Here is a 22,840-nt window from a genome sequence, read left to right as displayed (position 1 = left end):
TTGAAGAAAGAGCAGGGAGTGAGTTGATCCTCCTGACTGGTGGACTGGTGCCAGGGGGATCTGCCTCCTGAACTGTCATGAGATCACAACAGATCCTGGACCTGTAGGAGGAGCCAAGACACAAAATGGCAGTGAGATATCAATACTCCCAGCTGAACTACTCTCTGGACTACACCTGGTTGCAGCATGTGGATAAGACAACAGGGCGAAGATAAGATTTTCTATGGGGCAGTGTGAAGTGTGACGGCAGCTGCAGCGTGAGAAGGCAAACTGCTCTACAGACGCTCTACCTGGCTCAGAGAGGCTGAAACTTGGAGGACGCGGCTCTGTGTCTCGGCGCCGGACAGGGCTGCTCTGGCAGAAGGCACAACCGAGGTCTTTTTGGACCATCCCGGAGGCCGCGGCGCTCTATTCTATAAGGAGATGCGAGACAGTGATCAACGACTGCGACCTGTCGACAGAGCCGGAGGGGAGGGAGAGGCAGAGCGCGTGGGACTCACCCGGTGGGATGACCATGGCCAGCGACTTGGGCAGGGTGGCGGCGTTTTCCACAAAGGTGGGCAGGCGCCTGGGGCTGAGCGGGCTGCAGGTGTCCGAGTCCCGCACGGTCACACAGCTGTTGACGTCCACCCGCTTGTTCACGCCGCAGCTAGGGAGGAGTGTTTAAATCCACAAAGTGAGCAAACAGAAGGGTGACCGTTTCAACACAGAGCAAACACAGAGCTCAGAGGCACAGGAGGCGGAGCAAAGGAGTTCGTGGGGAGGGCACCTGGTGGGATTGTCCTTGCCCTCGGTCTCGCTGGAGATGGTGATTATTCTGACAGCGGGGTGGAGTGTGTCCGAGATGACGATGGGCTGAGATGGGTGCGTGGCAGAGGACACACACACAACCAACAAACAGGTCACATGTACTTAATGGCAAGACCCTTCAAACATAGCTGAAAAGCACATTTCCGGTGAGTAATTTCTTATCTGAACACCTGCAGTGTTTAATGTGAGCTGTAGGTTTGGGGATACTGGTGCAACACACGACAAGCTTGTGCTGGCAGGCCCACCTGGCTGTGTTGGTCGGGCTGGCTGCTGAAGGTGACTGGAAGGTTGGAGTTGGTGCTGGCCCCCGCCCCCAGCCCCGCCCCCAGCCACGCCCCCACTGCCGAACAGGCCTCTGCTGCCGTCGAAGCCCGTGCACCTCCGCTTACAGATCTCCATGTTCTGGAAGCAAGACTTTACACTGCAAAGTGAGAGAGACAGATAGTGAGACAGACAACGAGAGTGACACACAGAGTCAGTGAGACAGAAAGAGGTGAGTTACAGCACTGTGCTACAGCAAGTTACAATAAGATGGCGTTCCTTAAAAAGAGCTCTTTGGGGTTTTCTTCCATTTGCATGCAACTTTAGTGTGCTTCCTTGTCTGAATACATTTTACACGAAAGAAGCAAATTATGGAGCGCCCAGCCTTGCATAATGATCGACACGCAAACCATCCTGCCCGCGTCGGAGCTGGAACACAGGCTGGACTGTGTGAGACGGAGGGACGGCCCTGTACACACTCACTGTGCACTGTGAGGGTAGTGAGAGAGATGAGCCATGGTGACGAATGGGTGTTTGAGAGTCTCCAATGGCGTGATCCGTTTCCCTGCGTCCAGCGTCAGCATCTTTTTAAGCAGGTTGATGAACTCCCACCGGTCAGCCTTCTCCACCTGAACGTCTGTGCCTTCCAGAATGGGCATGTTGACCTGCATGGGAGACGAACGGGTAGGTCATATTATGTGCCAGCAGAGGGCGGCGATGTGCCTAAGACGCTGTTTCAGCAGCAACATTGCCGTGTGTTCCTCTGCATTTCACAGGCGCTGTTGTGACTTACATACACTTCTTATTATGACAGCACGAACCCTCGAACCCTTGAACTCAAAACCAAGACCTTGCTCTACATGCTCCACCAGCAGCTGGTGCGCTTTGTTCTTCATTTGCATGTCACAGCAGTGATGCTAAGCGTGCAATAAGGTGTACAAGAGCACAAATAACCTGCTTCATGTCATCGAGACGGTCGAAAATGTATCTCCTGGTCTCTTGGGACTTGACGCCAATCTCCACCTCATGCTCTAAAGGCGTCTGGGGAACATAGAAGGAGAAAAAACGTTCAGGTGTACTGTCAGGTGCCATTACAGATCTCTTATGAACCGAACACATGGCACAAGAAGGATGGGGGACCTTGAGTCTCCACAGATGGTAGCTGGAGCCAGAGCCCCTGTGGAAGAAGCATCTGGTCTTGGTTCCCGCACTCAGGAGGTTCTCTGCTGGAAGGCCCTGCGTCTGGGAGATGTACCGGATCTGCGGCGACAGCGTACAGGAGGGATGAATGAATGAATGAATGAATGTTCGATTTATATAGCGCCTTTCCAGATTCCCAAGGCGCTTTACAATTTAACACAGGTACAAGTCACAGACAATCAATCACACACACACCGGCGAGAAGCGGCAGCCAATTGCGCACAGCGTACTCTCTACCGGAAGCCACAGCCCCCTGGGGGACTGAATGGGGTGCAGGAAGGGGAGAGAGGACAGACCCTAGTGGCAGAGCACCATCCACCACTGGGCATACAAGCACACACACGCACGTACACAGACACAGACACAACTTTTTTTATTGAACATAGAGACACAGACACACACTCAGGGAGAATTTTTTGTTGACTGCCAATTTACCTAACCTCCATGTTTTTGGACTGTGGGAGGAAACCGGAGATCCCGGAGGAAACCCACGCAAACACAGGGAGAACATGGAAACTCCACTCAGATAGGGACTTGAACCCAAGACCCCAGTGCTGAGAGGCAAACGTGCTAACCACCAAGCCACCATGTTGCCCCCAATGGGCAAAATCACGGGATGATTTTATGGTATGATGGGATGACTTTATTTTATGTTCATATATTGATCCTGAAGACGAGCTAGCAAAGACAACTACTCTATCCAAACCCTACATGTCCCTACAGCCACAAAGCCACCATGGGTCTGCACCTCTAACACAGTAAGGGCTTCGCTTTCCTAAAACACCTTGCACCAGTCAACCCTGTTGTACTGGGAGCTTCACCTGGACCCATCTTAGAATTCCACTGTCATGCAAACCCGAGATTTTTTTCCCACTGCAAGACAGTATTTCTAGCACTACTGTAAAGAGCTCTTATTAGATTTCCAATTATAGCCAGCAAACACATCTCAGGCCTAAAGGGCCCACAGATCACACTCTCAACACATTTGAGTTAATTGTTTTGTTGGTTCCCCAAAAATCATTCATAGTCTCTTCCTTGCCAGTCATTACAGAACAGCTAGCAAGCTGCATAGTTAGAATAAAGGTGGCCATCACTGTTAGCAACTCCACTCTTCTCCCAAACAAGATTTACATCTTTATTACACAGCGAGGAAGTTCTGGAAAGGAGGTGGGAAAGCAGACTCTAAATCAGCACTGTTCTTCGATGCTTCGTGAATAAAGACAAAAGCGTGAGAAAGGCGAGGTTCGGGTCCGAGGCCCGTGGGCTGACCTGATCGTATTCAGATGCTCCAGGATACAGGGGCCAGCCCAGGAAGAGCTCGGCGATGACACAGCCCAGGGACCACATATCGATGGCCTCGCAGAACGGGAGACCCAGGATGATCTCGGGCGATCTGGACCAAAAAGACAAAAACGTCCATCATGACGTTTAGCATGATACTGTGGTTTGTGGTGATTCAAAGGTACTCACTTTAACACAGAGTGATGAATTAATGTGTGAAAATGTAAAAGCTTTAAGAAGTATTTTTTTTACTACCTGAAATATTCTTTTGGTAAATTGGTAGCACAATACTGGCCTGTGCATTACCCATCTACTACTGTAGTGTAACCTGACACTGACACTACACTGACACTACATACTGATGTGCTGTTCTCCACTACGTAAATACAGAACAACACTGCCATGGTGTAACTACAATGGAGCAGTGCAGGTACCCTGTACTGATATTATCAAAGCCTGAAGCATAAAACCAACCAAAAAAATATTTTTATGTGTGCTGAGAGCATCTTAACTTCTCAGGCACTGAAGATATTAAGATATTCTTTGGTGTTTGGATAAATGACAACACTTACATGATCCAGTTAAAAATACATCACTTATAAATCAAATGGCAATCAAACGCGTTGCAGTTCATCGTAATGCTTATCACAATCTTAATGTGCAGCCGTGTCACCATAGCCATCCACAACGGGCAGTTCACCTCTCAAGCACACTCGAGCGGAAGCGATTCCCGCAACCATGCATCTGTTTCCAATATGCCTTAGGCCGTGCCACTCACCGGTAGTATCTGGTCTGCAGGTAGGAGGAGCACACGGCCTTGGAGACGTGGGTGGCGGAGCCGAAGTCGATGACCTTGACCCGGTACGGCTGCCTGACGGGGTCCACCAGCATGATGTTGTCAGGCTTGAGGTCGGTGTGGATCAGGCCCAGACTCTTCAGCTTCAGGAGCGCCATGGCCAACTGCTGCACTATGGGCCGGATGCACTTCAGCGGCAGTGGGCTGTGCTTGACGAAGTCCTGCAAGCTCTGCCCCAGCATCTCAAACACCAGGCATAAGTGATTCCTGTGCTGGAAGCACTCGTACGAGCGAACAATGTTGAACTCGTCTACGTTCTCCTTGTTGAGACGGCTCAGGATGCTCATCTGAGCAGATGGGGGAAGAAGGGACAGGCGTTAAGTTATGTGGGCACAGCATTCAAGGGCTAATATGCTACGTAACTTCAATAGCATCAGCCCAGTTACTGCATGGCTCCCTTCAGACATTTACTTTTGCTATATTTGGCAGATGCTCTTTTCCAGAGAGAAATGACCCCTGATCAGTGGCGGCTGGTGCACAAATAATTGAGGGGGGTGTAAACAAATTAAAAACAAATAAAGCAGTCTTATTGCCCTTTATTTATTTGAACATGAATTTTGCCCTAACGTTCTTCAAGTGAATGCTTTGTGAGAAGATTATTTTGTAAAGATAAAACTGAATTTTCTCTCATTTTGTATGAGCTGCTGCTCCAGCCTGCTGATATTCAACATGAACCGATTTACGTTGGAGGTTCGCGCGAGGTGGGCGGAGTCTCGCCCTACGATCACTCGCGAAAGTATAAACCAGCTTTAACGAACCGCAGCTGACTGACACTACCAACAAGAGTGGGTGTGTCTGAAACCGACCAATTAAACTGCAGCCTCAGATCAGTGCTTGGCAAAAGTTTATGCCTCTTCATGCACTCTTATTAGACCGGTGCCCCGCACACAGGAAGTGTGCACAATGTAAGCAATTAAATACAATTATGTGTTTACACTTTTAATAAATTCAAACATGGCAATTAGACACACAGTGTCACTAAATAATTTCCTCACTATCGCAGTTTATAATGAACTCATTTTAATATCGGAACAATATTAAGGGGGCGGCGCCCCAGCGCCCCATATTGACCAGCCGCCACTGCCCCTGATTACAAATTGCAGTGTTAGCCAATATCAGCCTATTACATCTTATTAGAGCAGGAACAAAGCAACATCACAATCAGGGCTACAATTGTGTAACGCGGGAGTACAGGGAGGTACTTGACGTGTGAAAAGAGAAACAATATAAGCCGTGAGAGCACGGTAAAACAATAAACAAAACTTCAGACAGCTGAAACGGATCATTGCTGATTACGTCCCGCAACTCCTGGTGGTAGAGGGAGTGGCAGCCGAGCCAGCCCTGACACATTGATTCTCAAAACCTCTTTTAAATCTACCATAATTTCCCCACCTCGATCAGGCCCTGGCGGGCATAGGCAGGGTGATTTTTCAGGATCTTGATGGCGACAGATTGACTGGTGCCGCGCTTCCAGCACTTGGCCACCTGGCCAAAAGTCCCGCGGCCAAGGAACTCCAGCACCTCGTATCTGTTGGAGGCAGAGCAGAGGACCTCGTGCTGCACTAGACGATAGTCGTCCATGCTGAGGAAACTGCTGCTTGTAGCCATGGAGTCAAAGTACGCCATGGACCAGGTGGTAGAGATTTAACCAATCTGAATATCTTATTTAGTTATCTGGGTTAACTAACCTCAGAACAAACTTTTTGAATAAAAAGCAGAAGAAAACGACACGGAATTCATTCGTAGTCGACCGTAAATGTTGTTCTGTTTGCACATCACTATGACAACGCGTAATGTAAACTAGCGGTTTCCATGGAAGCTCAATTCGAATTCTACGATTGTGACGTGGTAACAGGCACCACAACGCGCTACGCAGCGCTGCTTTATTAGCATATAAGATCAAATATAAGGTCGATTAATTTCAAAACAATACACAAAACAACAGCACTGTTTTAAATGTGCGTGTTTGGGTAGCCAGCTACAGTTTTGCTTTTTCTCTAATTCGCTCGCTAGCTATTACCTAACCACCCCCCCCCCCAAACGATCACGTTGGCGTATTAATATGTAGTTAAGATATATGCTCGTTTGGGTAGGATTTAATCCAGTAGCTCTACCTTACCTAACAAACTAGCAATATTTTATTTAATGGTAGTTTATTTTCAAAGCACACAATCTTAACGTCTTAATGCACTCTCGAGTTTACCGCTGGAATTACAAGAGGTTGATACATTTCTTATGTATTTGTAACTTATATATTTGTAACGTTATATAAGCGAACCATTCAGTCAAATAGCTATTTGTTGCGAAACGAAACACAGTTCATTTCAAGCATCTTCAAATGCTTTAGCCAATATCCAACACTTTTTTTTTAATCTGAAAAAGCAACATTAAAATGAAAGTATTTCCAAGTATTTCAAGCAGTCGTACGAACCCTAAAATTGGGTCTGTCCACTACAAACTCCTTTATGCTTTTAATTCTTCAGCCGAACGCTTGGTGAAGGGGGTTGTATAGAAGGATAAACTGATAGCACATGTACATCTCAGAGACTCTGCTGGATGTAACACAGTTCGTCTGGAATACGTATTTAAGAGCGCGTGCTCATCGCCAACACGTCTCTGATAGTCTGTGGTGGATCGTGAAAGACCTCCAGCAGCTGCATTACAGACCTATCTGGCTGCGTCATGATCGCGCCTGCGTCTCGGAGACGCTTATGAGATCTCTCCTAGACTATTTAATACGGCGTTTATTCATCTGCAGTACGTCTTTTAAACGGCAGGCTTGGATGCCAAAATGACGTTCATACGCTGCATTCCAGACTTATATGTACAGTAGGCTATAGCTAAAATGCAGCATCTGAACGTACCTGAATGCAGGGTTGCCAACTCTCACGCATTGAGCGTGAGACACACGCATTTGACCGTTTTCACACGCTCTCACGCCACACTTCCGATATCTCACACAGAAAAAAAATATCCAGTTTATTTACCCCAGATCCACATATATGATTCAATACGTTACTAGTTCGCTAGCTCTGGCGCCATCCACCGGAATCTGTGTCCATTTTACGTTCGCCACCCCCCGCTCAACAAAATACACTCGCCACCGGCTCCAGGTTAAAATCTCACTCCAAGCGAACGTCAAAAGTTGGCAACCCTGTGAATGTGGCATTTAAAATCAAACCAGATTGAATTACAATTAAAGCTAGATTTTATATTCTTCTTCCTCCCTAAGTTAAAGCTACGAAATACACAAGCAGCGCGATCGTATGAGCCACTAAGAAGCCTAAAGACTCAAACAGAAATATACACTGGAAAATTATGCTATATTATTTTATGTAATTAATTAATATTATTAATATTATTACCACAAAACAAAATTAAGTGAAAGGGATTTTCAGTTAACATGTTTATTTAACAGAAAATCAACAATATGCAACAAACGTGTAATTAACAAATTAAAGATGAGCGTCTTGCTGGTGCCAGGTGGAGGTAGTCTTTTAGGCATTATTCAGCCTCTGCTTTCATGGGAGCGGGTAGCGCTGGGTTCTTCACTGCGGCAGCTGTGTGTCAAAATGTAGAATATTATTACTATTCTTGTTAAAGAGGCATAAGGGCTACACATTTATCAGTTATATTACCCTGAATACATTAAGTAAACTGCATGTAAGAAATAAATCATCTAATGTATCTGTTATTAGGCTAGGCTTAAGGTATTAGGTTACAAGCATAGTAAGTAATTGGAGGAGGAGTAGTATTTTCCAAAATATACAAAGGTGTTGTTATTTACCAGTCATTTTGCCGTAAAACTTTAAAAACCACATGACCTATAAGAGTCCGTAAATGCTATGCGCTTCATGCTAAAGCTAAAAATGTAACATGTAAGTCGTTCCAATATACTCACCAATAATAAGCTGTCCACAGGCTGTCTGTTTTAATACTCGCTTGTGTCCCCTGCCACACCAGTTAAGGCTTTTTGCCAGGTTTGGGGTGAAGACCTTGCTGGAGATCCACCATATCGTTCTCTTTATTGTGTGGCCTCCACTTAGTGACAGCATGTTGGTCTGAAATAAAGCACAATAAAAATAGAAATGGATAAACAGCAATCTCACTGCACCAACTGCACCTTCATAACATATGTCCTAGGAAATGTACATTCTGTTTTGCATTTTGTAATCAGGGTTCTTATTTAAAATCAGTTAATATCTTATTCATTGTATTGACTTAAAGTAAGTGATTAGAACGTTTTTGACTAATAATATAAAACTGTATACAGTCTTGGCTAAAATATTTGCACTTCTTTTTAGAAAATATTTAGATGCAATATTGACAGATTGGTGAACCTCTACCCATCTCTGGAGAGAAAGATAGATATATAGATAGATAGATAGATAGATAGATAGATAGATAGATAGAGAGATAGATAGATAGAGAGAGAGATAGAGATAGATAGTCAAGTCAAATTTATTTATATAGCGCATTTTACAAAACATGTTGTCACAAAGCAGCTTTACAATCATATGGGTCCAGATCCCTAATGAGCAAGCCAAAGGCAACAGTGGCGAGGAAAAACATGATGGTGGAGATTAGGAAGAAACCTCGGGAGGACCAAGACTCAAAAGAGAACCCATCCTCCACTGGGCGGCCCTTTAGCACAAGTCCATATTTGTGGAGATAGAGAGTTGGTGGTAGCTAGATTTGATTTACAGTTTTTCTCAGTCGATTTGGTACATTTCTTTCATCATGATTTTCAAAACAGTTGCAAAGCACATAATTCACTCAAAATTCTTTGTTTTTGCTTCAAAAGCAAATATTTAGGTCAGTCAATTTGTCAGTGCCATCAGAGTATCTAGTCTGTGTGCCATTGCCTATGAACAAGGCAGTCAAAATAATTATGTTGTCATGTTGTCAGTGCAACTATAAGTCAAAGTCAAATTTATTTATATCCCTAATGAGCAAGCCAAAGGCGACAGTGGTGAGGAAAAACTCCCTATGATGGTGGGGAATAGGAAGAAACCTCGGGAGGACCAAGACTCAAAAGGGAACCCATCCATTGGGCGGCCCGTTACAGTCACAAGTCACAGTCAGTGCAGACTGTAAGTACATTCTGATGGAAACTAGCTAAGCTTTTGATTTCAAGAATGCTGCACATGCTGTGGTATATCAAATGAAACAATACATTTTACACACAAAATACAAAGTTACACAGAACACAAAGTTACACATGACTGTATTTGGGAGACTGATAGAAAGTAATTGGGCTGGAATCAATTTTGTACAGCAATATTGTTTGACTGTATTGTTTGCACTGCAATTTGTTGACAAAAACAAATCTGATTGAAATTCAGAAAAGACAGACAGCTGACTGGAAAAACTGCAAAATTAGAAGAAACTTATTCTACACATTCAAAACAACCTGAGCACATACAGCCTCCAGAGAATATACACATTTCTGAATTTACATACATTTTCTCTATGAAATGTTTGAACAATTGAACACAGACACAGTTGTTCTTCCAATATTCAGCTGCACCCAGTGACCAGCTTCAGCCATTGTAAAACCATGACTTACATGTACAACATGGTCCACAATTGTTGCCCTTATTTCACTGTTTTGTCCCCTCAGCCTTACACCACACAGTCTTACTCCTCTTCTTGGCTGTTCACCCTGCACATGGCCTTGTGTTTCCATTATGAGACTTTGTGATACTGCAGTGTTTAGCCTCTATAAATGTTTGCCAATTACAGTAAAGGTTCATGAGACGCACCTCTGACCTGTAGTTGAGACCATTGGTTGATCTAAACCTTCACAAATTCCCTTTTTTACTGTATCTGAATGTTCACCTGCGAATAATTTAATCAAGTTAGGAAAAAATTACCAAAATGTAACGACAAAAAAAAAAAGAAGTAAAATTATGCCTTAGAGATTATGACGACATGTTCAGCACTTTTGCATCTAATGACCCAGGCGTTGGGTCTAAATGTTTTGGAGAGTAAGACAATTCAACAGACAATACGTACAACACATTTTGATAAACATGACATAAGCAATAATGTATTTGTTCTGTCCCGCACACTTGCAGCGGGATTTGTTAGTTTGTTTAATCCCAGTTGGTGAACATTTTAATTCTCTTTTGCGCCACAAGGGGGCAGCCTTGCTACATTTGTGCTCCTGTTTTTGTTTAAATCGCGCCATCTAACGGTTAGTGGCTATAAGCAGCAAGGAGATTAGGAAACAGCCATTCGAGCACAAAAAATCCAACCAGAGATAGAAGGGCACCAAATTACCTAGGTGACTACGTAACTGAAGACGAGGATAGTGATGGAATGCATATCACAGTAGACTACTGCTGTAGAGCAGTGTGTGGCATTCCACAGACTTATGATGAAGCAATGCAATCAGACAATTCAAAAGAATGGAGAAAAGCAATGGATGAAGAAATCCAATCTCTGAATGAGAACAAAACCTTCACCCCAACAACACTAGCAGTGGGCAAGAAACCCGTGGGGGGTAGGTGGGTTTACGCAATCAAGTCTGGTGTAGATGGGAATGACCAATACAAGGCTCGATTTACCGCTAAGGGCTACAGCCAGAAAATGGGAGTAGACTATGGGGAAACGTTTTCACCAACAGCAGACCTAACGAGTATAAGAGTTGTGTTACAAAAGGCAGTACAGGAAAATTTACTGGTCCACCAGATGGATGTGAAAACGGCGTTCTTACACGCCCCCATCGACTATGAGGTCTACATAAATACACCAGAGGGTTATCAAGAAAAAGAGGGTGTAGTATACAAGCTGGAGAAATCACTTTATGGACTCAAACAGTCTGGACGAAATTGGAATAGGGTTTTACATAATTGTTTAACAGAAAATGGATTCACACAAAACCAAGTGTCACAAACTCCTTGTGAGCAAAAGCTTGAATACAGTGATGATGCAGTTAAAATGACAGACATCAGAATGTACAGAGAGGCCGTGGGCAGTCTGATATACCTGACAACCTGCACTAGGCCTGATCTGAGTTTTGTGGTGAGCAGGCTGTCACAGTACCTAGCTGAGCCTACACAGGAGCAATGGGTCACTGTGAAACATGTCCTGCGATACCTTAAAGGTACATCAAACAAAGGTTTAACCTTTAGGAGAAACAACTCTGAGAATCTTGGTATACAAGCCTACAGCGATGCAGACTGGGCAGCTGATACCAGTGATCGCCGCAGTACAACAGGATACTGTGTGAGCCTAAGTGAGAACAGCGCACTTATTTCATGGAAGACGAAGAAGCAACCTACTGTTGCACTTTCCACATGCGAAGCAGAGTATATGGCACTTGCTTCTACTGTTCAAGAGTGTCTTTACCTAGAACAATTACTGGGGAATATGGAAAGTTACAAATACACACAAACAATAATACATGAGGACAATCAGGGGACAATGGCATATGAGCACGCTGTTAAGTGACGTAATTTCTGCTAAAAGTTTAGGATGGTTGTTGACATCCGGTAGCCATTGAAAGCGTACACTGTGCTAGCTATTCACCTCACCAGTCTTGTAACGAGCATATTTACCGTTATTTACTTGGAAGTTTCCTTCATCTCCTGTCCGTTTACGTGTCCTAAACATGACAGTTAAACAAAAAAAAGTATCGTTTCAACAACGTACAGACAGCAGGTCCAACCACCACTGCTGTGTACCATTGTGCACAGCATCGACAAGGTGTAATTCCTACCTGAGCTTCCACACCTTTCCAAAGGACTCAGAACTGCAGAAACAATGGGTGGTTAAGATCAGGAGAGATCATTTTATTATCACGAGTACTTCCCGTGTGTGTTTGCGATATTTTATCGCTGCTCGAACCTCCCAATCCTACTGGACGACAACGACTGCGACCTGGAGCTTTTCCTGTACTATTTCAATGGAATAACTATACTATTCCAACTCCACGACCTGGAGTATGGGAAAGAACAGAGCGTCCACCCAACACTGATCTAACAGAGATGCAGACTGACCATGATGATGATGACCCCTTACCGTGTCATGAACATGACTACTGCGTCAGTAATGAGCCTGCTGCTCTTGATCTCTCCCTCAATGAAAATGAAGAGCTACGCGAGGAGATACCAAGGCTCCGAAAACAAATTGAAGACTTAACTGTCAGCAGCAAGTTCTGTTTGGAGCGGTTTTCTGCCTCTGATGATGACATACGATTCTTTACCAGGTAAATAAAAAATATGGCAGGACACAGTACACGGATGGGCCTTCTCTGGTGTCTGAAATACATTGTGAATGAATTAGCCATTATATAACTTTATATATAACTTTTATATTCCACAGATTTGCAAGCCATGCCCACCTCATGGGCTTTTGGAAGCAAATAGAGCCAGCCACCCACATCATACGGGTTACAAGAGCACAGACTGTTGAGAAGACTGATCAGGTCCCTCACTCTGCCAGTGCAACGGTAAATGTTTTCGTCTTGTCCATACAAAGCATGTTATGTCATCATTTTCAAATTAATCTTTACATCAAAAGAAGTTTTGATAGTCATAATGTAATATGACAATAGGATAATGTATTTTTTCCCCAGGTTCTTCAACCAATTGATGAGTTTTTTCTCTTCATGAACTACCTGTCATTGGGACTGATGCAAAAGGATTTGGCCCACAGATTTAGAATACATCGGTCAACTGTTAGTCGTATTATTAACACCTGGGCCAACTTGCTTTATACTGTATTGGGAGCTGTTTCTATTTGGTTAGATGTGGACACTGTGAAAACTCACCTCCCAGATGTGTTTCAGGACTACGCTGACACTCAAATAATTTTAGATTGCACAGAACTGAGATGTCAAACTCCAAATTCCCTTCTCCTCCAGAGTGAAGTGTTTTCCACTTATAAATCACACTGTACATTCAAAGGGTTGATTGGGATAGCCCCTCATGGCGCAGTGACCTTTGTGTCTTCTCTTTATCAAGGTGCTATCAGTGATAAAGAGATCTTAAAGCAGTCTGGCATTGTGGCCCTCCTTGACCCATCTATGGCCATCATGGTGGACAAGGGTTTCCTTGTTGAAGACTGCGTTCCATGCAAAGTCCACATACCCACGTTTCTGTCAAAGAGAGCTCAACTGTCTAGGTCAGAGATCAGAACGTCACAGTCCATTGCAAGACTGAGAGTCCATGTTAAGCGTGTGATTCGCAGAGTAAAAGAACATAAAATATTCAGCACAGTGATCCCCCTTTCAATCACAGGGAGCATAAACCAAATTCTTTACTGTTGCCTGTCTTTTGGTGAATTATCAAAATGGCCCCTTGGTAAAAGCCTGGGCAAACAATGGCTAATCTCAATCCAGAATTAGACAGATGATGTAATGTGAATGATGGTGATTTATTATTATTTTATATTTTCTCTAACCTTAAAATGATCCCTTTAAGGTCAGGGGTCGGCAACCCGCGGCTCCAGAGCCTCGTGCAGCTCAGCTTTTGAATAGAATTAATGAGTATTTAATTAACGTATAATATTTTTGAGACTTAAAAAATGTTCGGGTGGAATTTCACAAATGTCCAGTATTTAGTTTCGGTTCGCTTGAGTGACATGTCATCGTCACTGAAATAAATTTCCAATTATTTTGCTTTTGTGGCTCCGAGTCAAAAAGCTTGCCGACCCCTGCTTTAGGTCATGCTAGTCTGTAAATATTGGCTGCAATGTTAAGGTACAGTGCAATATGATAAATAGTATAAAATGCTTTCACTTTTATATGTAAAATTGACAACACAATACAAAATTATGTATTTCTTAACTTTTACTGTATTTGTAAAAATGAAATGAATACAATAGTAATACAATTGACAGAATAATTTGAAATTGTTTTAATTGTTCATGAGTTCATTATGATTTTCTATTGCTTGGGCATAGAGAGGTATTTTGGCATGTAAGTGTTAAAGAAAAACATGTCACACCTCCTTTTCACCTCTTCTAATACACTGCTATCTCTGTAAACTCGCTGCACAAAAATATCATCATGGGCACAGATAACTAAATCACACCACTGCATACCAGTAATCAATAACTGGCCCTGGATTTGCCAATAATAACAATGGCTCTCCTTCAATCTGTGTAGGCCTTGTGCCACTTTGAGGAATTTGCAGTCTACATAGCTTTGTGCATTTGGGCACTTAATTTCAACAAGCCCAAATGATGGACGCTCAAGTGGGTCAAGTTCAAGTTTTTCAGAACTGCATAGTCCTTTAAGGCCCCCGTTTCCATTTCAAGTCCCCTCTTCATGTGTGCTGTTTGTCTTGTCCCTCGGATTATCCTTTCTGCCAGGCTTTCTGCAGCACCTGGACCTCTAACGTGGCTCACCTCTCTGAAATGTGAGGCAGTCACTCTTTCTCTCCTAAGTGAATGACACTCAGGTGTAGCACTTTGGGATCTTGTTGCCTCCTCAATAAGGTGTGACTGTGACAAGGTCACAGAAAGTGAGCTTAGGTGTAGCTGTTCTTGGTGTGTTGGCACAAATTAATATTCAGGTGGGCTTAGATGGTAACATTCTAGTGGCAGACTCAGGAATGGGGGTGCATCCTCATGTATGACAACACTGTCAGATGGAGGTGGTGGTTGTTGATAGGACAATACACTGCCAACTTGTACCTTCCCAAAGATGGAGTCCACAAGTGGCTTGTCAGGCGAGATGTTCATTGTGCAGATGAGTGGAAGAGAATCTGCTTTCATTCCAGCGTAGACTGGTCCAGGATTGAGGGTGGCCCGGTGTGGGAGCTCACCGCTGTAGCCCTTGAAAAGTGTACTAAAAGAAGAGTGAATAACATTTATTTTTACACATTGTAATCTGTTCACCAGCACAACTGATTGTGAATCACATATCACATGTCATCTGAAGTACAACGAGGCTAAATTAAATTTTGAAGAGAACAGGGTCTTATCAGATGATCAAAAGCATTTATTTTTTTACCACACACTGTAATCTGCCTATTAAATTTGGTACTACATACCTAACTCCACTGGCTGTAGTAGCACCTGGTTTTGGCTTTAGGACAACCATGGCATCCACGGGTCCAGGCTTCACCCCCTATTAATTTAAAAGATGGTGTTAGTAAAGTGACTGTGATACATTAACTAACATTAAATAATGAAATAAGACAAACCATTGTTGGTGGTTTATGCCACTTCTGTTCTGTCTGTGTGCATGAAAGGACAGGAGGCACGACAGACATGCCAGATTCAGAATAATGAGCAGTCTGGAAAAGCAATGCAACCAAGTGGTTGCAGATTCCGCAACCAGCAACACAAGAGCAGTTGCTGTTAATGAGCACAACTGGCATTGAATCACGTAATGTCATCTGAAATACACAAGAGGCAAAATGTAATATCTTGAAAAGAAGACTTCAGCAATGTCAATAGGCGCAATTTCTGTCCCATCATGTTGTTAGTGGTGAATGTCTAGGGTTGCAGCGGTAACCGGTTTCACGGTATACCACGGTATTAAAATGCACGGTTATCATACCGTGTGCGTTTGCTTATTACCGGTAAAAAGCAAGCCAGCGGAGAAACTGACCCGCGCATGCGCAACTCCGCTCCGCTTTTTTTTAACAAAAAAAAAGCTAAACTAAAACCAGCGGCGAAAATGACGTAATCGCGGTGGCTCCGCCCGTGCGCGAGGGTCTCGCGCGCTGTCGATTCGCGAGGTCGTGCACCTCTCGAATTTTGTAACTTTGCGCGCACTGCGCCTCAGCGAAATGAACAAAGTCATGTTTGCAGGATTCATACACGTTTAAAAGGTGGAATTAAAACACTTGTACGTCACTTTAAAGGTCCGTTTCAATATTTCCCAGCACCTTAAACTTAATTAAGTTAAATATTTATAAATATACTCGAAATAATTCGCTTTTTCATCACATTATTTAATGGTTGTTTATTTCCAAAACGCCCAATCTTAACGTCTTCACGTTCTCTCATGTTTCATCCTGGAATTAAAAGAGGCTCGTATTTGTTAACGTAAGACAAAAGAACTGTGCGGAGTCGCGTGCTACGGTCACTAGTGAAAGTATAAACCTAGCTTTTTATGGTCCTTGCTTTCACTGGATGTGAAAGACGCTATTAATTTACATGCGTTCAAATTCTAACGTACCTGTTTTTGATATGTTAAAACCAGACTCGGTGTGAAAACCTTAAAATAGAAATCTCTATTGTGATGATGTCAGAAATAAATCCTCTCTTCCTGCAGTATCTGGTTATATTCCAACTTGGCAGTACAACGGACGTTTACAACAGTTGTTGATCAGACACTGACCCAGGCTGAGTTTATCAGATATTAAATAATTTAAACTTAAATAATTGTACTGAAATCCATGATTTAGGTTTCTCTAATTTTGCAGTATTTATATAAACATGTGTACAGCTTATTTTTTTAAAGGACACATTTTGTATACAATAGTTCCAGGTTTCTACAATAAATAGTTAATTGAACAAAAATAACTTGTTGTAATTTCTTTAAGGGTCGGTGTATCTTTTAATAATATACAAACTAACTGTGATACCGTGATAACCGTGATACCGCGGTATTTTCTGAGACGGTTATCATACCGTGAAAATCTCATACCGTTGCAACCCTATGAATGTCACTTGTCTATTGTCTCATGTAACGTTTGTGCTGTTTTGCATCACTCCTAAAACACTTGGCTATACTGTCTTTCTATTCTACAGTGTTGTGCATGGTTCAATCTACTAGTTCACTGAGCAACTATAAACTATAAAATATATTTTAGATTTAAACTTCATTTTCACTCCAGATGAAATGCTTACACATAGGAGTGAAACAGGCCTACTTATATTTATATTATTTTGTTGTTTCCACCACCAACAACAGAACAGTGCAGGTTTTACTTCAACTGCTTCTTGAAGAGTGTTATCAGAATATGTTAATAGGTGTAAGTGTTGAAGCCATATGTTAATAAAGAAGATAAAAGATATGGAAGACAGATTGACAGATTTTAGAAAATGCAGTTTGAATAATAGCTGAGGTGGACTATATTCTGCTTTTGAGTCATAGAGGTAGATAACAATAGCTCGAACTGTAAAATAAACTCCCATTTGTTTACTATAGGCAAAACAGACTGCTAATGATTCCCACTCAGCTACTCTGCATTTGGCTACCATTGTAAGCTTTGAAAACCAATGCCTATGGCTATCACAGCTTACGTGAAGTAAGAGCAAGGATAAAAGATTGAACTTGTGCTGAACTAACTTTTGAACTTGTTCAACAGAACTTTGAACGTGACACTGAACAGAACTCGTGTCATTTTAACCAGTCCTACTCTCAGCTGGTGTGGCGTATCTGTTTTCTTCATAGATCTGTAGCAGTGAGCCCTCACTGTTATCTCGTTAGCCTTACTTTTGCCTGATACTTCCATCAGAAATACAAACATGTTTTTAAAAGGCATTTCTAGTACTAGGACAGGTCGGTTCGTTACTAAAAACAACATCACTTCATTAGACTGCCACCTCAGGCTAGCTAGCTAACTAGCGTCAGCCACTTACCTTCAAAATTGCAGAGGTAGGATGAAACGTAGAACTTGAAACCCTTTTCAAGTTTACTCTGTGGCGTTGTACTTGATGCTCTGACAATACGACGCACATCGTTGACGGTAAATTTCGGTAACTCCAACAGGCACCTTGTGAATTTCATAGACTCGGCCATAAACATCTGCACTTCCGCATACCAACCGGAAATATGGTTACATCCTTACACCAAACGACGAAGTGGTGCGTGCACCTAGTTTCAAATGACAGTAAAATTGACCAATCATATCTTCCCTCTTAGTGGGCGGGCTTAACTGTATGATAATTTCCGCCCGCTGTGGCGACGCTAGCTGACGTGCGCGTTGTTTACAAAGAGGATCACGGAGCTGTGGACCATATTGTTGGAACCTTATTTTGCTTAAAAAGTTATCTAGTACAGATATTATTGTTTATTGCGTTTCTAAAGCTGTACTGTCGTCTCAGTTTTTTATTTTTTATTTATTGCAGTTAATTAGGAAAGGGGGGCCCACTTTTAATGGTCACGGTTCGCTACTGATATATATACGGTCTCTGGTATGAACCCTTTGGGTACAAGCCAGGCTGCATCAGGTTATTGTAGCAGCCTGGCTGATTTGGTGTTTTAGTTAAAAAAATAGGAAATTGTGATATGACGTGCTACTCAACTTTGGAATGTTTGGATTAGAATGTTTGGTTGGGAAGGTGGAATGTTTGGATTTCAATTTCGATGCTGAAAAGCTGAGAAGTAGTCGCATGACATTTTGCTGTGATTTACAATACTTACAAATATTACAAATCTCACAAATAATATTTAATTTACAATCCCATATCTTTCTATTTGTTGTATATCTTTCTATCTTTCTATTCTTTCTAATTTTTTATCTCGAGAATGAGTTTTTTCCACAGGAGAACCGACCAGCCAAGGCCTGGGCAGGAACAGAAGAACTTCATAGACACACCAGGTTTTACCACTCATGGTGAGAAAAATACATTTTCATATACTATACATAATTTTATACTTCTATGTAAGACAGTATATTTAGTTCTTATGAGTATGGATTTCCATAGGCTTAATCATAATAATAAAAAATTAAATATACACATTTATGTAGTAGGTTTCTAAGGTTCAGAAAAATAACATGTATATTTATTCTACTGTCAACTGTCAAGATCTTTATTTTACATTTACACATGGTACAGGATAATATAATTAATAGACCATGGGTTATTTCTTTGATTTCTTTGACCATGGAAAAAGCAAATAAAAATAAACATTTTTAAAAAGAAACAGATTTCTAACATGACATCACAAATTCTTAAATTCTTAAATTCTTTCTCCCCACATTCTGATGACATCACATGGCACCATAGCCCTTCTTATAATCACTTGTTCATTGGGAAACACTTACAAGGCATTTGAGCCTCACTGAGAGGCGTGCTGGGTTTCACTTTACCTGCTGTGGGATTTTCAGGTGTGCCCTACAACCCCCAAGCGACAGTGATCCACACGGATCCCTGTGGACCAGCACCCTTCCCTCACAGAAGGACGGCGGGACCCCCAGATGTCGGCCATGTTAACACCCCTGTAGAAGGACCACTCCACACTGGTACTGTGTAACACTGAAGATTACATGCGTATTCAACAAACCAAATAACCATGCATGATGAAGTAGAAAAAAAACATTTATTACATTTGTTTGTAAGGACTGGCAGAGGTGCAGAACCATCAGCTTTCTGCACATGACCTGACCAGTAAAACATCAGTTTTATCAGAAAATATGACATGACATATTCTTCAACATTGTAATGAATTCAAATGGCACTGTAGCCCTTCTTATAGACCTGATGATCTTAACAGTACACATTCCTCTGTGCCCTGGGTTGGTGTTTTGCATTTAGGCCCTGACATGGAGAGGCAGAGACACCTTGCTCAGCCCCATGTTCAAGGCGAGGTCCTGAAACAGATGGATCCAGTCAACCTCCAGCCTGCTGGTGGGTATTTGGGTATTTTGGGTATAACGTTGCTTTTTGTGGAATGCTACGGTTGCTGTGGACGCTATTATTGCTATGGAATTCTATTATTGGCTAGTTAGTTAGGTTAGCCTAGCGAACGGTACCACGGAGAGTTTAGAGACAATATGGCGAGGTGATCTGTCTACTGCACTGTTATTCATAATCTTTTTCTTAATGTTCAATCAACATGACAGCAGATGCCCTTCAGAGACCAGTTGGAGACCAGTTGATCCTGGAAGAGGATTATGATGAGAATTATATCCCATCTGAACAAGGTACATTAGCTGTCGCATACTACCTGTTACAGTTTAGGACCCCGGATAAAACTTTAACAGAGCCGGAGTGGCTAATCGGGAGATTCGGGAGGATTCTCGATGGTCCGGCTCATGTCAATCTCTAGTTTGGGCCGATTGGGATGGAAAAATAATTTTGGGCCGGATTTGGGCATGAAACTCCCGGGCTGAAAAAGTGGCCCTGAACTCCGGCCCTGAACTTTAATATATGTTACTGAAATTGTATAATTTAATATCCACCATTGATAAAGTCTACAAGCTACAACAGTTCCATCATTTAAAAACTAAATTATAACATTGACATAATAACTTAATAATATATAATAATATTATAATATATAGTAATAATATTAACAACACAGTTCCAGTTGGGACTCCTGTATGTTCGTCCAAGCTATAGCTACACTTTATAACATAGAATCAATCTCCATGCATTATGGACTTAAATATTTGAATTTGTGGGATTTTGTCTTGATTTGAAAATATCATACTTATTGTGGGTATATTCTTCTTATCTGTATTGCTCCTCAGATATCCATGATTTTGCCAGACAAATTGGCATTGACCCTGAGAGGGAGCCAGAGCTCCTATGGCTGGCCAGAGAGGTGGCTGTAGCCCCACTACCTCCTGAATGGAAACCCTGGTAGGACAAGCTCATTCTCATACAGTCACCCATAATGAAACAGTTTTCTTATCCTTACACACAGAGCAGTGAGCGTTGGTGTGAGTGTTGGTTCCCTTTAGAAAAATCCAAGCATACTCTAATGTGCCCTTAATTGAGGAATGGCTTCCATTCCAAGAACTCTACGTCTCATTCATGCTGGCCCATTCATTCAGGTTCTTGATTACCTGACGTACCAAGGCCCTTTGTCCCCTGTAACTCAGTTATAATTTTAAGTACCATTTATAGAGGTAGGATGCATCAGGACTTCATTGTGAGTGTCATAATGTCACACGGACTCTCTGGAAGCTTGCAAGAAGTGGGCATTAAATCACTTATGACCTAGGTGATTAGATGAGCAAATTAGACAGCCCAACTTTTTTTTAAAGACCATGGAACTGCAAGTCTGGAGAAGACTGAATAATTTGACTGGGAAATAAGATTGGGCAAGAGAAAATATAACAGGCAGAAGATGATTTTTTTGAAGTTGGGGAGTTTGATGTGACATGAAAGATCAGACACATTTTAACATATGAAATCATTTTTGGATTCTGTATTCAAATGGTTTGGGGGAAAGTATGACCTTATTGTCAGGTGTGACAGTGGTGTCAGTACCTTCATAGATAAAACACACAAAGACAAGATCCAGGAGATATTTAATGTTAGTTGTCCCCAAAACTAACAATTGCAAAGTATAAAATTAATATTTCATCACTCTATGCAGCAGATTTGCTTGTAGACTTGGCCTTCTGGCACTATTAATCTGAGCAATGAGACCCAGAGCACCACTCAGTGTTTCAGATGTTGTCCTGTTGACACCTTTGTGGACAGTCCTGTGCTGGAGAACCTAGGCTTGTCTACATGTCATGTGTTTTTATGTGTGTGTTTATCTATGTGATGAGCTTGTCTCCCTTTCCTACTCTCCAGTCAGGATGTGACTGGAGAAGTTTATTACTTCAACTTCTCCACGGGCCAGTCCACCTGGGACCACCCCTGTGATGAGCACTACCGCCAACTAGTGGCCCAGGAGCGGGAGCGTGCTCACCACGGCCGGACTACCTCTGCCATCTCAGGCTCCGCCTCCACAGGAACCACAAAGAACAAGGAGAAGAAGAAGAAGAAGAAGAAGGAGAAAAAAAAGAAGGAACCAGAGGGACTGAAGGCCCCAAGAGTGAGTTTGGATCTGTGTACCCTAAAATGTATTTTGTTACACAGCAGTTATATTTGTCACACTTTCTCTTCCATTCTACACATTCTTGACTGCTGTGTTTCTAATAACACTGAAATGAATTGAACAATTATTTGCTCATCGAAGTATATCAAAAGATTTAGGACAGCAGTCGCCTAAAGTTGAGCAGAAAGGAGAAAGAAAGCTAAATTGTGTGTGCCATTCTGCTAAAGCTCTCTCTCTCCCTCTCTCTCTCTCTCTCTCTCTCTCTCTCTCTCTCTCTCTCTCTCTCTCTCACACACACTCACTCACTCACTCACTCTATCACTGTCTCTCAGCTGCTGGCTCCTCTGGCTCCACTGAGAGGGATGTGTGACCTTTCAGTTCCAGGACTGCGAGGTTCCCTGGGCAACTCCACAGACCTTCATCCTTTAAAGTCCTCACTAGGGGTAAATGTACGGTCTATATCCTCTAGTAGGGGTGAACATGTACGGTCTATATCCTCTAGTAGGGGTGAATATGTACGGTCTATATCCTCTAGTAGGGGTGAACATGTACAGTCTATATCCTCTAGTAGGGGTGAACATGTACAGTCTATATCCTCTAGTAGGGGTAAATGTACGGTCTATATCCTCTAGTAGGGGTGAACATGTACGGTCTATATCCTCTAGTAGGGGTGAACATGTACAGTCTATATCCTCTAGTAGGGGTGAACATGTACAGTCTATATCCTCTAGTAGGGGAAT

The 22,840-nt window shown here is 42.6% G+C and overlaps 1 protein-coding gene across 1 annotated transcript; it reads right to left on the bottom strand.

Annotated features, from left to right (window-relative positions):
• Positions 1-83: 83 nt before the first annotated feature.
• LOC143485518 (homeodomain-interacting protein kinase 2-like) lies at positions 84-6,034 on the bottom strand. Its single transcript, XM_076984965.1, has 11 exons — positions 5,787-6,034; positions 4,331-4,681; positions 3,541-3,664; positions 2,212-2,331; positions 2,026-2,112; positions 1,555-1,736; positions 1,018-1,231; positions 770-855; positions 452-649; positions 291-354; positions 84-101 (listed from the first exon to the last, which is right to left on the bottom strand). Exons 1-11 carry the CDS (start codon positions 6,032-6,034, stop codon positions 84-86), a joined length of 1,692 nt encoding a protein of 563 aa, XP_076841080.1.
• Between the last annotated feature and the right edge of the window lie 16,806 nt (positions 6,035-22,840).

Source organism: Brachyhypopomus gauderio, unplaced genomic scaffold (genome assembly GCF_052324685.1).
Source record: "Brachyhypopomus gauderio isolate BG-103 unplaced genomic scaffold, BGAUD_0.2 sc34, whole genome shotgun sequence".
Classification (NCBI taxonomy): domain Eukaryota; kingdom Metazoa; phylum Chordata; class Actinopteri; order Gymnotiformes; family Hypopomidae; genus Brachyhypopomus; species Brachyhypopomus gauderio.
Note: the sequence above shows the minus strand (reverse complement) of the source record. Positions and strands in the feature narration are given on the sequence as shown.